At 42.5% G+C, this 18422-nt stretch overlaps 1 protein-coding gene across 2 annotated transcripts in view; it reads left to right on the forward strand.

Annotated features, from left to right (window-relative positions):
- The first annotated feature begins 10729 nt into the window (after positions 1 to 10729).
- Positions 10730 to 18422, forward strand: part of ADAMTS5 (ADAM metallopeptidase with thrombospondin type 1 motif 5) — a 46230-nt gene continuing 38537 nt past the window's right edge. The window contains exons 1-2 of one of the 2 annotated variants that reach the window (XM_060098590.1): positions 10730 to 11226; positions 11547 to 13366. In XM_060098590.1, coding sequence (XP_059954573.1) covers positions 12260 to 13366 — 1107 coding nt within the window. In that variant the 5' untranslated portion in view covers positions 10730 to 11226; positions 11547 to 12259. The remainder of the gene's footprint in view (positions 11227 to 11546; positions 13367 to 18422) is intronic. The other variant, XM_060098591.1, reaches the window with a different exon arrangement.

Below are 18422 nucleotides of genomic sequence, written 5' to 3' on the forward strand. Positions count from 1 at the left end.
ATGAATATTTAAGAAGAAATTTCCTTTATTGAACATGCTATTTCTCCACTATGAGTTTCTCCACTTCAAGAGAACACTTCTGGGGCAATGAGTCAGATAATGCATTTGTTGATTTCACAAATGTCAAAAAATAAAATGCTTCAGGAAGTTTCAAACCAACATTTACTCTAGGCATGCTTATTCCAATTGCCACTGTCTTGCCTTCACCATTTGTAGCTCTGTTTGTGCTTTTGACTTTCTCTTCAACCTTATTTTAATGGAGACCCACAGCTGTGTGCTTTTTGTACCTAATACATTTTGCCATCTTGCAGATTTTTCCAAATATTTATCTCACTGGTGAGTAAACTGCATTGCTTAAACCACTTGGAGTCACTGTCCCAACTATTTCCTTTTCTTATACCTCTGGGCAACATAAGTGAAATTTTTTTTCATGGTAGATCTGAGCCTTTACTGAATTCCCTTTTCAAATCTATCCATTTTATTTTCTGTCTTAAAGCACACTTTGTGTTCTCTTCACTTCTACCATAATACTAGTGACCTCCTTTGAAGAAACGTCTGTTTTAAATAACAGACAATAAATGTCTGTTTTCAGTTTTTTAATTACTTTATTTTGGGGTCAAAACATTTGGCTCAGAAATTAATTTTCTCATATCCTGAAGGATAGAAGTCCCAAATTAGTGTCAGCTGGGTCACATGCTCTCTAAAAGCACTAGGGTAGAGTCCTTTCTTGTCTCTTCCTAGCTTCTGGTAGTTGTCCACAATCCCTGGCTTTCCTTGGTTTATAGCTGCTGAATCAGTCCAATCTCTGCTCAATCTCCTCCATCTTCATATGACCATCTTCCCCCTGTGTGTTGGTTCTTTTCGTATCTGTGTCTTATAAGGACACCAGTCAGTGAATTTAGGACCCACCCTAATGCTGTATGACCTCATCTTAACTAAATCTGCAACAGCCTGAATTCCAAATAAGGTCACATTCTGTGGATTTGGATGGCTTCTTTTAAAGAAACAAAAAGTTGTGGTTTTCATTTTTTGTTTAATCTCTTTAGCTTAGCTTTTTGTTGTGTGATAAGGACTTTTCAGAACAGAACAAACAAACAAAGCCCAGAACCAGAAATACCAGGCAACTACCTAGGCTGACCACATTCCAAATTATGAATTGCTGTGTACTATGTACCTAAGTTCTTCCAGGAACCACCAAGAAACTGGAAATGTGAATATTATGTCCACTAACCCTAAAGGTCCCATATATTATATCATGTGATGGGAAAGATAAGTGTCATGGAGTCTTCCCTCAAGTACCAACAACCTGTACCATATTGTCACCATTTATATTCTCTTCTGGAGATGGGATTCTAGAAGTTTCTACTAGACTGAGTTATAGATGGTCATGATTGCTTTCATAAACTACAATTATTTCTCTTTACCTTGAACTCAGATCAAGATTATAGAAAAGAAACAGAAACTAAATAGTTTGTGCTTTATTTCTCCTTAAACCCTGTGGGATTAAAGGAGATTAACTTAATTGAAATAAATTAAAACAAATGTTTGTCGAGAGACTATAAGGTCTGATGTGCTAGGCTCTGGCGGTATGTGTAGATGGGGGTGATGGTCCCTATACTCTACGATGGCAGTCTAGCACGTGGCAGAGGGACAAAAAAACAAGCACACAAATGACTTCAACACCATCAGGGAATATAAACACAAGAAGACATGAATGGAAAAAATAAAGTTTTTTTTTAATTCCTCTTTACCGTTCACTCAGACATCAGAAGTAATAATGACCATTAGAAGATACTTCTCTCTAAACCTTTTTGGAATTTCCACTTTGCATCAGGCTTTTTTCCTAATTTAGCACCTGGAATGTTTTAAATATCTTTATTCTTCACAACCTTGTGATGTTCTTTCAAAACCTCCTTTCAGGACAGTCAGAGACACATTCTGAGCCAAAATATAAATGGACATGAGAGAGTTAAAACTAAATCCGCAACTGCTGCAGTGAGATAATAATAATAATAATAATAATAATAATAATAATAATAATAATAGTAATATATTATTTATTTACTGTGCACCAGGCACTTCATACATATTTAAACTCTTAATCTTTATAAGAACCCAGGAAGGTAAGTGTTAAAATCATCAGTCTTTGGCACATGAAAAACAGGTGCAACAAAGGTCTAAGTGACTTCTAAATTACAAAGGATCACAGAGAGTGCCTGGGCTGAGATAGAAAATTGGGCATTTTGTCTTCTTGCTGTTGTTTTGCAGGGGTGTGCTCAACCATAGAGCAAGTTGGCACAAAGTAAATCTTCTGCTACTCCCGTGTCTCATGGTTTGGTAGAAGAATTTTCTTATGATGTTTGGCTCTGGTGGTTTCCTCTAATTACCAAAGCCCCATGATGTCTATCTTTCCATACTGCAGGGTCAGCACAGAGAGCGGGCAGGGAGCCAAACATCTCTTCAGAGCACACATCAGAGGGTTGTTAGGTGTCTTTATGTTACAGAATTTCACTGACATTTGCAGTGTTTAATAGGATTAAACAGATTTAGAATCAAAGAAGTACAACTGAAGTCTCAGTTTTAACTAATCATAAATGTGAAAATTTCTGCAATAAGTGAATCAACCCAGATAAAAAGTGTTGAAAATTTTGATACAGGTCATCATGAGACACATCAGCGACATGAAACAGAATAACAGGAAATATAATGATAGACTGTGTGATGCATTTATTAGTATAAATTTGACAGCTAACATCAGACAAATATACTAATATTGAGTGTTCACTCCTATAATCTGTGATTCAAAAAATATTTAGACTGTCTACCATATGCAAAACATTGTGTTTAGGCCTACATATAGCGTAGCAAGCAAAACAGGGGTGTATTCATTCAGATTTTTTCTATTTTAGGTGACAGAATTTCTAATTAAACTAGCATAAACAAAAATAAAGATTTAATTGGCATTGTGAATTCAAGGTTTCTAATGTTACTGTCTTCTCTTTTTTTTTCCTCCCCTTTCTATTTTCTCTCTCTTGTTCTCTTTCTCACCCCAGCTTGGCTTCATTCTTAATCTTTTTCCATTGGTGGCATCTCTAAGACAAATGGCAATCATCAGAGACTGACTAAATGTTGTTTTCACCCCCTTTCTTCTTGGGTTCATGCCTGCCTCCCTCTGTCTTACATCTGGGTCGCTCCCTATGGCTAATTATGCCAATGGACTGTTAACAGAAATGAAGTATGCCACTGTTGAAACAGGCAAATAAGAGAGAATGCCTTATCTACCCTCTCTTTCTTCCCTTTCTAAGTCAGCCTCAGAGGCAACAGGTGAAGAATGGGGTAGGATCACAGGATGAAACAAGGTTGAATTTTTGAGTGATTGCATGGAGTGGCCTCCCACCTGCCATCAACCCACAAAGAACTGTGATATCGAAGGAGAAAATACGATTACATAAAAACACTGAGAATTTGAGGGTGTTTATTATACCACTTAGAATAAACTTCAATTGTGTGAGATCATTGAGAATTTGTGGGTGTTTTACAGCAGTTAGATTTCTGGTTTTAGTACATGGTCCTTATATTTTTTTTTTTTTTTTTTTTTTTCGGTACACGGGCCTCTCACTGTTGTGGCCTTTCCCGTTGCGGAGCACAGGCTCCAGACGTGCAGGCTCAGAGGCCATGGCTCACGGGCCTAGCCACTCCACAGCATGTGGGATCTTCCCGGACTAGGGCACGAACCCGTGTCCCCTGCATTAGCAGGCAGACTCTCAACCACTGCGCCACCAGGGAAGCCTGGTCCTTATATCTTTTGATCATGGAAAGAAAAGTACATGTGCCTAATGACCTGGGCAAATGTCCCAAGTGAGAATACAATGGGCAGAGCTCTTTCTGGGACCAATTTCTATGGCCAGGTCTATGGGGAGCTCTGAGCTGCCAGGTTTGGTGTCAAGTGCCCAGACCTGTGGGAAGGGGACAGAAATAGGATCAGCTTTACTCAAACATGTGGATTAGGGTTCCCTGGAAAGGTGTGGTTTTATTATTAGAGAAAGAATGGTTAAGAAAGGTGACAGACAGGGCTTCCCTGGTGGCGCAGTGGTTGAGAGCCCGCCTGCCGATACAGGGGACACGGTTCGTGCCCCGGTCCGGGAAGATCCCACATGCCGTGGAGCAGCTGGGCCCGTGATCCATGGCCGCTGAGCCTGCGCGTCCGGAGGCTGTGCTCTGCAACGGGAGAGGCCACAACAGTGAGAGGCCCAAGCACCACAAAAAAAAAAAAAAAGAAAGGTGACAGACAAATATCAAAAAACACATGCACAAATACTTTTAAAAAATAGTTAACATAGATGTTTTGCATAGTTACCATGTATCTATTCATGCCTCCCATTTGCAAGTTACCAAGCTAGAAACTGGAGTTACAAGGTGATAAAGATAAGCATAGGTCCTGTTTTCATGGCGCATGCATTCTAGTGGAAAAGACAGACATAAAGAAAGGGAGAGGGAGGGAGGGAAAAAGAGAAAGAAGGAAGAGAAAGAGGCCAAGAATAATTCTGATACATGGAGTTATCTTCGGCATGCAAAAAGTTTACTTGTGTAGGAGGAACCCAACCATTAAACTTGTCAATGATCAAAGGCAAAAACAAGGTTTATGATAGAGAGAGCAGAGGGAGGGAAACAAAAACACCTCATAGTCTCGACATTGTTTTGCATTTTTTGGAGAATAAATTGTTTGGCTGAAAGCTAGCAGAGAGTCCATTTGGGATAGTTTACCCTTTAATCCTATACTAATTTTTTTTTAATTATTTTTATATTTTCTGAAAATTCTGTAGAATTTACCTGTGGAACATATGTGAGAGGCTTTCTTTATGTCATACTTGATAGTTTCCTGCTGTGAATGCCTCTGCCTTATTTAGTTTCAACCTGCACCATTTTCCTCAACCACTTTTCTAAAATAAATCTCATGAGCAAGTAGGTGAATAAAATACTGACTGATTTGATTACTGCTTTGGCAGAAATAAATGAAGATCTGAGATGGAGAAAAACAGGTTAGAGATTATATAGTTCATTGTAAATATGTGTTTAGTAATTCACAACCAACTACTGGTAATTAATTATAAAGTCATGAGTCAAAAGAGCTCTTTCAGGTATAATTCAACAGTCATTTAAAACATTTGGGCCCAAACTGACATGGACCATCAAGGTCTGATAATGACTGTGGGCAGATCTGGTGAGGACTCCTTTGAGTAGATGATTTTGAATTTAGGTCTGAGTTTCATGAGTGACAGCACCACAACTTCATTCTTTCCTACCCAGCTTTGTTCTCAATAGAATGTGACGCCCCAAACGCCTGAAGGACAAGGGGAATCTTGCTTCATCACGTATATAGACTGGAAAAGTTGTAGATGGCTTGAAAGAGGATCCTGAAATTAGAAAAATGAAGGAGCAAAACTAAGAGTCTGGCTTTGGGGACAAATACAGAAAAATGTGGACAAAGATTAGTTCCCTCAACTATAACTCAATCAAATTATATTTCCTCTTCTCTTCCTGCTGCCTCAAGCCCATCTACTCATATTCTTTTTTCTTTTCTTTTTTTTTTTTCTTTTTTTTCTTTTTTTTTTTTTTTGTGGTACAAGGGCCTCTCACTGTTGTGGCCTCTCCCGTTGCGGAGCACAGGCTCCGGACGCGCAGGCTCAGCAGCCATGGCCCATGGGCCCAGCCGCTCCACGGCATGTGGGATCCTCCCGGACCGGGGCACGAACCCGTGTCCCCCACATCGGCAGGCAGACTCTCAACCACTGCGCCACCAGGGAAGCTCTACTCATATTCTTAAAGATGAGAGATAACAACCTCGTTGGGACCCTGGGTCACGTCAGTAGAGGTGAAAGGGGAGTTTCCAACAGGTTCAGGATGGGCTAACTGGAAGAAGAAAAGAGGGAGAGTTGATGGTGATTGTCATGAATGGGCTCCTTCCTGGAACTGAGAATAAAATCTTTATTCAGTAAGTCAGTCAGTAAGAGCGGCACTGCTACTTCCTGTTTCCACCATGATTCAGGCTTGGGAAGAGGGGTATAGGAAGAGGGACACCTGTGAAGTAAAATAAGGAAACACTACAAGCTTTTTACCTGCACCCCCATCCTCATGTAGGATCATAACCAGGATAACTGCTCCTTCCACCTGCCAGGACCTGTCTAAGAAAAGTATGTGTTGGACAGGTATGTATTAGTCCATGGACAGTCAGGAAAAATGATACTCTGTATTTCTTTCTTAAACCATCTAAGCAACCAGCAGCATGGGTGGAAGGTAAGCTTATTGATTAGGTAGCCACTGTCTTCATTTCCTTACTAGCCAGGGATGAGTGAGGCAGGAACCAATTGATGTTTATCAGCTTTGTTTGGACTAACTTCCACTTCTTACTTTACTGACCAGAATAAGGCAAATACTTTTAATAAGGGAGATTCACTGGTTTCCAAGGAGACTGTGATATTGCAGAGGTTGAACAAAGTGTTGCTACCATGTAAAGTTTACTTGAAAAAACAAAACAAAACAAAAAACTAGTTGTAGGGCTATGGAACAACAATTCGTACCTGCTACAATTACAATGGCAAGAACTACTCATTACGCAATTTGAAATATTTACTTAAATTTGCCATCATGAAGGAAAAAACAAAAACCTCAAATGTTTCAAATTACTCTAGGATGGAAATTCCTGATTTTCCATGTGTTTCCAGTAACGTTGATTTTGAGATGATTTTTGGAAAATAAAGAAAAAAAAAGAAGTTGAGTAACTCATAAAAGAAAGTAATATGTGCATATTTGTGTGAGAAAAGCTAAAACAATGTTTCACAGCTGGTCAGCATAAAAACACTCATCAGTTTTACTTTACAGATAGCACCTGTATATCTTAAATGATACCATGTACATTACTCACTTGAAGACTTTTATACTGTATAAAATTTCTGCATATAAAAAAATGAAAATCTAGCTTTGCCCAAAATTTATTCTTTATAAAATTAAATAACACTGATTCTGAAGCATATATTATCTGTCACAAGAGAGAGACCATTCTGTAATATGTCCTAAGCAGAGACCAGAAAAAAATGGTTTTGAGTTTTATCAGAAATGTGGTATACTTCCCTAAAAAAAAAAAAAAATCTCTACAGTGAAGGTCTCAAGAAATTTTTCTCTGCAAGGGGAAAGGAAGAGCTGGCATAATACCCTCTCCTATTTTCTCAGGACGTTCTATCCCCTTGTCACATCAGTACAGCCTAGATGGGAAACCGAGTTAGGGCGAAGCGTGTGCACAGGTGCACACATGCTGCTGTGTGTTGTGTGTCTAATATGTGCGAGATCGTGCATGTACACTGATGTGTACACCATTGTAGATTATAGGAGGAGATGGAGAGGGAAGTCAAGGGTTAGGAAAAAAAGAGAAGGATAGTTTAGGTAATAGTTTTACCCTCTAAAAATTTAGGAGTCATATCAAAGGTAGCATACACTCCTTTCTCTATTCCCCAAGTGTAACCTTTGGTTTTCATTTTGGTTTTGTGTTAAGAATATTTAACATGAAATCCACCCTCACTAAATTTTTAAGCGTACAGTACAGTATTCAGCACGATGTTTTACAGCAGATCTCTAGATTTCATTCATCTCACATAACTGAAACTTTATACCCTTGAAGAGCAACGCTCCATTTCCCCCTCCCCCTAGACCCTGGCAGCCAGCATTCTACACTCTGCTTTTATGAGTTTGACTATTTTATGTGGACAGCATGGATGAACCTGAAGGACATTATGCGAAATGAAATCGACCAGTCACAGCAGAACAAATCCTGCATGATTACACTTATATGAGGTATCTAAAATAACCTTTGGTTTTGAAGCAAGTCTTCTGAGAACTGGAATTTACAGAGCTGAGTGGCACTTGAGGAAAAGGCTGACCTAGAATCTTTAGAATATTCATATAGGCCTCAAGCAGCAGTGGAGCTGCTTCACTCCCAGCATCCAGCATCCTGCCACTCAGGGACATGATACTCAGGGACTTCAAAATACAGCAAGACTTAGGGTAGGGATCCTGATGTGGGAAAGGAAAACTATTACAGAGTTGACAGGCTGTCATTCTCCTACTTGAGAGGTAAGGAGCAAGTGTTTGACTGGAGAGGAATATTTTATTATCAGTTATTTCCTCACTTTTAGCATTAAAAGCATAGATGGGGGAAGGGGACAAAATGACACTTTAGCAAATGGAAATTTGAGAAAATACTATTTATAAGGATATACACATCTTATGAAGTGAAGCTGTACTGGAAATACACAGCTCAAAGCACCTGCAGAAGTTGTTCTCTTGCTTTTTTCCCCTCTCTATTTGCATTTTCCAGTTTGCATTCCAAGTATCTCTTGGTACAGTTGGCTCCATCTCTGAACTGTCAGCATCTTTGAACATTAATCATGCCTTATTCATTTTTATATGTCTCCAGAGAACCTCCAGAGCACTTTGCAGTGGGCCCTCGACAGATATTTGTTACACTGGGTGGATTTTAAGAGAGGCTGTGGATTGCCCATCAAATCAGGGGGAAGGAATTTAGGTTGCAGGAGAGCTGGCCACTAGTGGACTTTTGACTCCCAGGCAACTCACTTTGGTTTCAACTCTTAGATAATCTCTAAGATAATTTCCAACTTGTAACATTCTGGAGTAGAAAGTCTCTCTTCCTTTGGGGAAATGTAAAATTACACATCAGGTGTGGTCATATACTCTAGAAATGCAGTGGAAACTTCTCATTAAATATGCACAAGTAATACTGTCACTTGGAATAATGAAATAACGAAGTAGCAAATTGTCCCCCTAAACATGATTCCTCATATATGTTCTTTTTCTTCTTTAAAAAGAAAATAAAAACATGGGCTACTTTTAGCCAGTGCAAAGTATATTATTGGACTGACAGTCCTTAAAATTTCGGGAACATTTGTGGAGTATTCATCCTAATCCACAAGGGTAATATTTTTAAAGTGTTACCAAATGAACTTCCTAAAGTGCCCAAGTTACTTTCACAGAAAAAGAAAAAGGTTATATCCAATTAGAAATGTTCTGAATATGTAAGAATTTACTCATTAAATCTATAAGCTGTATTAGTTCCTGTCCTTGTGCCTATGTGGTTATATTTATATTTAGTACTTGATATTCACGTTTGGAGCTTTATCTGTATCTATCTTGTTCTTCAACATATTTCTAAAAATTTGAATAATCTACCTGAGTACAAATATCATTATGTAATTAAAATTGAAGGCATAAAATTCAGAGGCATGATTCATGTAAGTAATGCAGTGTTTCTGAGAGAGGAGAAAGATGTTCATTCACTAAGAAGAAGATTCATTTGGAATTTCTTTAAATGCTAACTATGAAATCTGTGAATTCAAATAATTATAATTAATTAATTTACACCACTGCCATCTGCTTCTCTATCAAAATGATCCTTTGAGATTAACAATGAAGAAAGGGTTAAAATTAATGAATCCAAGTTGTTTTAGAGATGGTATTTAGTGATGAATATTGGGCTACTTTTTACTGAAATTGGTAATAATAACAATAACAAATCCTATCTAAAGGCACAGGCAATGACCACTGAAGAGAGAATGGCCAGCACAAACTTGAAGGCTACTGGGGGAACAGGAAGACTTCAGGAACTAGGTTCTCCTTTATTTCCTGATTCTGAATGTTTCTGGTTCCTCAAAATATTCAACTGGCAGTATTGGCCTTGGACAGCTGACCACTGAGAGACTGAGGGGTCGTGGAATTAAAAGGCAATGACCTTCAGCAATAGAACTTCCTCCCAGATCTTGAGGTATTTCAGAATACACTAGAAGTTATTGGGTGGTCCGGGGACCCCAATGATCAGTTCATTTATAAGTGAGAACTAACTCTCAAAACACGCTTCACCCCTCCTTCGAGAGGGTGCTCCAGGCACAGGGCAATGGGCATCATTGCTGGGCAGCTCTGGGATTCCCGGGCTCATCGCTGCTACTCGGAGGACTTCAAGCCAGTTCAGGACCCTCCCGATTCCCTGAAACAGTCATCAGATCTCTTAACAAAGATACAAAAAAATCACCAGCAGCTTGGAGTGCACAGAGGTGCCCCTGCTATCCTTGGCATGCATCTCTGTGAATTAAACAAAGGTAGAAAGACAGAAATGTGCTAACTATATAGCAGATTCATTTTTCACTGGTGTATTCATTAATTCGTCTTGGAATAATGGGGAAGGAAGGTGCTCTTGTCCCCACAGTAGACCTTCTAACCATTATCAGTAGTGGTTAAAAAGTCGGATTTTCCTTCTTTTCTACTAGAGTTGATAATGTGAGGAAAGAAAGAGGAGAGAGAAACCAAGTAGCAGTAACAATACCACTCAGATACTAATAAACACCAACCTGCGCCCTTCCTCCCCCCAAAAGTCTTCTTTTTCACCTAAAAGGAATTTCTGAGAATGATAGTAGGTCAGGGCCAAGGGTGGTGGTGGTTGTTTTAGGAGAAATAAATACATATATGGGTATTTATCATTTAAATATCATTTTAGACGAAGGAATAAGAGAAAAGTGTGGGCACATTTTTTTCCCCTAATATTATGGGGAGAAAAAAAAAATGAGCGCAATTCCCTTCAAGAGTTAACTCTCCCCCCCCCCCCCCCCCCCCCGTCCTTGCCTTCTTAAAGCAAAGCAAAGGAAGTTCCAGTCATCCGGGATTAAGTGACAGATCGTGGGCGCGGATGAAAGGCGCGCTTGAGAAAGGGGGGAGCCCGCGGCTCGCACACAAAGGCGCGGAGTTCCCAGGCCTTCCGCGGCCCTGTCCCGGGGACACGCAGCCCTCGGGGCGCAGCGACGCGCCAGGAAGAGCCCGCGGCTCTCCGCCTGCGCGGCCACTCTGCTGGTGGCTGGGAAAAGTTAGTCACCCGAAGCCCGAACCTAGCGTGCGTCCAAGAACGAGAACGAAGAGTCCGAGGGATGCGAAGGGAGGAAACCGGTACCGGGAGAGCGGGGCGAGGGGGCGCACGGGAAGCTGAAAGCCCTTGGCTGATGGATGCGGTTGCAAGGTCTACGAGGCCAGAGCGCACCGGCGTGCACAGGGCAAAAACGTGCGTCAGGAACTTCCTACCGAGGGAAAGAAAAGCAGGAGAAAAGGGGGCAGAGAGAGACTTGAAACGTCTCAGTAACTTTAAAAACATACCAAAACACCCCGTCAGGAGATGAGGTAAGCCGAGGTTAGCCAACCCCGATGGGTTGTGAAATATCAGACAAACCCCAGCCGCTGTGGCTTTAAATGAGGCCAAAGAAATCTTCTGTTTTTCTTACTCAAATACTTTTCTCCCCCTCGCCCTTGCTCCCTCCCTCCCCCCTCCTTCCACCTCACCGGGTCCCTTCCTCCTCCGCGGTCGCCCTTTCCTCGATCACCCCCCAGGCCCGCCCTCCCCCATCTGATTAGGCGCGGATCAGGAAGGGTGGGAGTGGTGGGGGAAGCTCTCCCTTTAAGAGGCAGCTTGCAGTGACGAATTGTTGAAATTGCCATTGCAGGATGGCATGCCGCTATAAATTCATTGTTCCACCTCCTCGCATCTTCACAGCGCTCGCGCTGCTCTCCGCGCTCGCAGCGGCCGACTGGGGATGACGGCGGGCAGGAAGACACTGCATCCGAAGGGACACGGACGCGCAGCTTCGCTGGCTCACTGCAGGCCGCCCCTTGCATTTCTGTTTTAATTTTTATGGCTTTTTTTCTTCTCTTTCTTCCCTTCCTCCCGGTTCCAGTAGAGTCAAGGAAACCCACAAAATAAGAAAGGAAGCGGGCTCCGGAGCTTGGAACCCCTGCTGCCGGCGGGTCCCGAGCAGCAAGGGGGCTGGAGGCAGCACTCACCAGTTGCCCGCCTGGTGCGCGGCACCTTCCTTACTTTTCTCGGTGCCCCAATCTTGGCTGGGGTTGGATTGGGGTTTTTCCCCTTTTCTCCATAACCCGGCTTTTTTTTTTTTCTTTCTTTCTTTTTCTTTTTTTTTCTCCTCTTTCGGGAGCACGAATCCAAACATTTTGCAAACCAACAAAGAAAAGTTCGCACGCTGGCATCGCGGCCGGGACAGGCTGGCGCTGCTGCCGGGTCCCCCTCCCTCCGACACTTGACTCAACCTTGCAAGCAAGTGTATGTGTGTCCCCACCTCCCGCCCCGGTAACTTCCAGAGCGAATAACAAATCCCCATAAAGTCCCCGTCGCGCAGCCCCTCCCCGCGGGCAGCGCACTATGCTGCTCGGGTGGGCGTCCCTGCTGCTGTGCGCGCTCCGCCTGCCCCCGGTCGCGGCCGGCCCCGCCAAGGCACCTGCCCAGGATAAAGCCGGGCAGCCTCGGGCTGCCGCGGCGGCCGCCCAGCCCAGCCGGCAGCAGGGGGAGGTGGCGCAGGAGCCGGCCGAGCCTCCCGGCCACCCTCACCCCCTGGCGCCGCAGCGCAGGAGCCACGGGCTTGTGCAGAACATCGACCAGCTCTACTCGGGCGGCGGCAAGGTGGGCTACCTGATCTACGCGGGCGGCCGGAGGTTCCTCCTGGACCTAGAGCGGGATGGTTCGGTGGGCGCCTCTGGCTTTGTGCCCGCAGGAGGCGGACCGAACGCGACCCGGCGCCACCGGGGCCACTGCTTCTACCGGGGCACGGTGGACGGCAGCCCTCGCTCGCTGGCTGTCTTTGACCTCTGCGGTGGTCTCGACGGCTTCTTCGCGGTCAAGCACGCGCGCTACACCCTGAAGCCGCTGCTGCGCGCGCCCTGGGCGGAGGCGGAGGCCGGGCGCGTGTACGGGGACGGGTCCGCGCGGATCCTGCATGTCTACACCCGCGAGGGCTTCAGCTTTGAGGCCCTGCCGCCTCGCACCAGCTGCGAGACCCCCACGTCCCCGCCAGGGCCCCGTGAGCGCCCCCCGGCGCACAGCAGCCCGGACCGACGCTGGGCGCTGTCCCCGCAGCTCCCGGACCAGTCAGCTCCCTCGTCCGATGGGAGTCAGAGACCACAGACGTGGTGGCGGCAGCGGCGGCGCCGCTCCATCTCCCGGGCCCGCCAGGTGGAGCTGCTCCTGGTGGCCGACGCGTCCATGGCGCGGATGTACGGCCAGGGCCTGCAGCATTACCTCCTGACCCTGGCCTCCATCGCCAACAAGCTGTACAGTCACGCCAGCATCGAGAACCACATCCGTCTGGTCGTGGTGAAGGTGGTGGTGCTGGGAGACAAAGACAAGAGCCTGGAAGTGAGCAAGAACGCGGCCGCGACGCTCAAGAACTTTTGCAAATGGCAGCACCAGCACAACCAGCTGGGGGATGACCACGAGGAACATTACGACGCGGCCATCCTGTTTACTCGGGAGGTAGGTCCCACCTGGGGGAGTGGTTCAAGCCCCGGAGTAAGCAGGTAGGTCAACGGGACAGCCTTGTTGACAGCCTTGTTTCTCCCACAAACCGCCTGCCCCCATGGGTTTGCTTCCCTGCTTCTTGCAGGAAACCCAGCCAGCCTCCAACTCTGCTCCTATATTCGGGATAGAGCCGGAGCAATTCAAGCCTTAAATGACCAAGACCTGCTTACACAATCAGTCAAACAGGCAGGATGTCTCCAGTCTGAGATACGCAGTCATAGATGCATAAATATGGTAAAATGGAACTAGAATGCTTGGGAAAATGTGCGTCGTTAAATGAGAAAAGGAGGAAAGCAAGTTTGTCTTTGGAATCAGGGATCATCTACTTTCCAATGAACCCAAAGATATAACTTTGTCTAACCTAATGGAAAGGGCTGATGATTCATTCACTGTAGTCACTTTTATCCACCATCTTCCTTTGTAAATGTCCATACCTTCTTACTTGAACCCCTTTCAAGACATAAGTCAAGGGAAGACATTCCAAAGGAAGGACTTGTTTTCCAGTCTGGCTTCCTAATGGAGTTCTTACATATCCAGCTTGGTGGAATCTTGCTTCCTTGGATGGAAGGGATTGGGGATGGCCAGGAGGATATAGAAACCCAATCTTGTGAGATTCCTTAGCAACTCCTTTGCCTAGTCCTCCAATGCACGGCAAGAACTTCTCCATCCTCCACAGCTGCCAGTCAAGGGTCACATCCAGCTTGCATGTTTGGGTTTTGGATGAATGTTTCTGAAGCCCCAGTGTGGAAAGATCTGGGCAAAAAGTCAAGACATGAAGGAATGTTTTCCCAGGATTTCCCTCTTTTAAGGAAGGGGGTTACAGGAAGGGAAAAAATACTGATCTTTATAGGCCCAGAGGTTCTGGGAGGAACACAATATCTATGTAGACCGCCACAAAAGTGTGACATTCAGATACAGAGTCTGGACTGGTTTTGAGCTTGTTTTGCTCAGAGCTTTGAGCCTCAATTTTCACAGCTCTACTCTGATTGGCGGTTTTGAGTCATGCTTTCAGATGCCTGGTAAGAATGGACTTTGAAAGCTCATTCTTGAAGTGTTTGAGATCCATCCAGGATAGAGAGAAGGATTAGAAGCTTTGAAATATTATTCAAAATCATGGTACAAAGGGAACAACCAGAACTAGGACAGGAAATTCAATGATGGCTTGCAGGAGGTTTCAGAATCACATAGCTCCACCACCTAATTCTCCTATTTTTACTAAGGCACCTCTGGTGTGAAGGAAAAGTGTTGATAAATTTGGAGTGGAGAAACACTTGTGGTTCACGGGGTGGACACAGATGTAAACCACATGTAAATAAAGATGCCTGAGGGCAGCAGTTTAGGGAGAAGTGGGCAACGCACAGTGCTTTGCACAATGGAAAACCTTTCTCTTCATGAAGTGATCTCCTGGAAACCATCCTTTAATTTTTCTGCACAACATTAATCTTTAAAACGGAAGAACATTCATTTTTGTAGCCTTCCATGTGAAGTGAAGTTCTCCTGTAAAACTATCCCTTTCTTATTTGGTTTCCAAGTCTCTCTTTTTTTTTTTTTGGTTCGCAACTTTCCGTGTCTGGATTTCTTGCTTTGCTACATCACTAGGGGCTGCCAAGAAGGAGGCTTCAGAGAGTTTATGGAAGGAAGTTCTCTAAAGACTGAAGAAAAAATACTTTTGTAGATATACTACTGAAAAGTGTTCACTTTGAACATTTTCATGGTTCACTTTCATTTTTGAATAAAAATGCACATTCCATAAACTTTAATAGAAGACCCCAATACTCCCTATTTCCTGCCCCATAATTTTCCTAATTGCTTCTTAGAAAAAATGGAAAACTAGTCAGGGATTCTAAATGATCTGTCTGTTGCTTTTTCTGGATTTGTTTTTTGTTTGGGCAGTTAACAATTCCTATTTTCCAAGCTTTGAAATATATGAGTTCCTTTAAATAGATAAAGCAAGGGGGAAATAAGTTAACATCTATCTTAATTTTAATAAGTATTATAAGAACATTCATTTTTCAAACTAGTCTACACATGGAAAATATTTTACATGGGCCCTCCCTGGCCTCCTTGCCAAGCAGAAGCATACTTTTAGTAAAGTAAATCTCATTTAGTTTGTGGTTGGCCCTCTGGTATATACATCTAACTTGATGAGAACCAAATATTTGAAGAGCATATTATTATGAATGTATGCACCTAATTTTAAAAGTGCAATTAATTAGGGGGCTGAGAAAAATATTACAAGACTCATGAGGCATTCATTTGAGAGTACTTTAAAATATAATGTTAATCTCTGCCTAATACTTCAGAATGTGGAAACCAAGAGGACTAGAGGAGAAATGATCTGAGATCTTCAGTTTCATGGAAATCAGATATCTAGGACCTAAAGAAAAACTTCCATGGCTATTTTTTTTCAATGAGAAATACCCGGAGTTGACACCAGGATATACTTTTACATCTCTGTTTTGAATGTAAGAGGTACGTTGCTTAGCAGCCAGATGCCAAGCCATGAACTCCATGTTTTGATGGGCTCTGAGCACTGTTCAAACTCTGTATCCAGATGTCTTCTCCTAAATTGCTTGTTTCTCAGGCATGAAGCAAATGTGTGAGGATATGTTTTCCACCCCTGTTGACTAGCCGAGGACACCTTGAGCGTTATGTCTAGGAATCAGCAGAATAGTGCTAGTAATTCATTTATCAAACTAACAGGCTTCACTGTCAGGACTGTACGCCAGCACAAGGCACTGTCCTAATTAGGGAAATATAGCACCAGTCACTTTTTTGCAAGAGGAGCCCTTTTCATTCCAGAGTGGTACTTACGCTGGAATTCATACCACTTCTACCATCAAACAGTAGAAATCTGATCTCCCCAGGATTTATGTTTGCTTTCCAGAATCCTTTTCTGGTTCCTGGCTTCCTCTTTTCTTTTAAGATAGTTTCCTTAAAGGCACACTCCTAAATCCATTTTGGAGACGATGCACTCTCCTTTAAAAACAAAACACCTACCTGCTTGAGAAAAAAAGTGGGAAATTGTTTAACATTCCCTGTCTATGACCATACCACCCTGAACATGCCCGACCTCGTCTGTTTAACATTCCCTCACCCCTGCACAACATTAATGAAAGCTTTACTTTTTCATGGCTTGGAAGCATTGGATTGAAACTGAACCAGCTACGAGACTATATAATAGAAAATATTCATTCATCTTCATTAATCATCAGTGTGCCAGTTAATATTCAATTGTGTGTCAGCTAACACCTCACTTCTATATTCTGCCTTATTTGTTTTTAATTTTTATTTTATATTGGAGTATAGTTGATTAACAGTGTTGTGTTAGTTTCAGGTGTATAGCAAAGTGATTCAGTGATTCAGTTATACATATACATGCATCTGTTGTTTTTCAAATTATTTTCCCATTTAGGCCATTACAGAGTACTGAACAGAGTTCCCTGTGCTATACAATAGGTCCCTATTGGTTATGTATTTTAAATATAGCAGTGTGTACATGTCAGTCCCAAACTCCCAATCTGCATTCTGCCTTATAATGCTGTGGTGGGAACTCCACCCAGAATTAACAGCTGGCTCCTTGCAAGGTTATGACAGAGGAAGACTGGAAGCTTGGAAGAAGGAAATGGATGTGCTTTTTCTTATTTGCTTGTAGACTGGATCGACTAATTCAATCACATATTTGAGCTCAAATCCCATTTGAGTTCAAATCCCATTTAAATTCAAAAGCAAACCCTTATCAAGGAATCATAGCCGATAGGTCAATTCTAACCAATAGAAGGCCAAATGTCTAAGAAATAGGAAGACTGGGAGCAGATTCAGCAGCTCAAGTTAACATTCTAAAAATAAATTGTGAATTGAAAATTGCTGAGAGTAGGTCTTAAAAGTTTGCATCACCAGAAAAATAAATTGTAACTATGTGTGTGATGGATGTTAACTAGACTTACTGTGGTGATCAGGTTGCAATATATACATATATTGAATCATTATGTTGTACACCTGAAACTAATATAATGTTGTAAGTAAATTATATCTAAATTAATTATGAAGAATATTACATAAAATCTGAAGTCTATTAGATGAGAGACAGTAAACCACAGCACACAGGACATATTTCACTGTTGTCTTCCTCACTTTCAGCAAATGCCTCTGGGCATCTCCTAAGTGTGAGACACTCATTTAGGGAGCTGAAAGCAGCGAGATGGAAAATACCTGGTCCCTGCCCAGCCCAGCTTATCACAAGGGGAGAGGAAGCAGATATATGCATAAGTCAGTCTAATGTTAGGAAACTCTAATAAATGCTGTAACTAAGCTATAAAAAAAGGCTTAGAAAGGAAAGAGGAAGGAAGAATCAATTCTGCCTCTGTATCTTTGTACAGGCTTCATTGTAAATGTAGAATTGAATTGGTCCTCAAAGGAGGGACAGACTTGATTTGAATTCAACCAACTTTTATTGAGCATTTCATAAGATGCTATCCATAGTCATAAACCATTTTATAATTAATCCTTTCAATGGTCTACAACCATAGTGACATTATCATAAGTTGACAGATAAAGACATTCATACAAAGAGAAACAGATAAACTTCTCAGAGTAACAGCTGACAGATGGTTGAGAGGGAAGTTCATCCTGTCTAGTGATCTCTAAAGTAAAAATATTACAGCAAATTTATTCAAACATTCAATATGTTGCTAATAGTCAAAGAGGGATGAAGAGGTTTGAAAAGTAGCCCCTTTCCAAAGAACCTATTCTAGGAAACAGACAAGGAAATGAATAATTGTTATACAGTGTGATGACTTTTGTAATAAATGTGGTCATTGAATGTCATGGAAATACATTAGAAGGTAGCCTAACCCATCTGAGTTCAATTTGGAAGAAAGAGGAGAATTAACCAGATCTATAAGGAGTAAATAGGCATTGCAGACACACCAAACTAATAGTGCAGTGGTCCAGAGGCAGCATGGTAATTCTGGGAAATATAGGGGTTTAGGTATGATAGGACAGACAGTAT

Source organism: Mesoplodon densirostris, chromosome 5 (genome assembly GCF_025265405.1).
Source record: "Mesoplodon densirostris isolate mMesDen1 chromosome 5, mMesDen1 primary haplotype, whole genome shotgun sequence".
In the NCBI taxonomy this organism is placed as follows: Eukaryota; Metazoa; Chordata; class Mammalia; order Artiodactyla; family Ziphiidae; genus Mesoplodon; species Mesoplodon densirostris.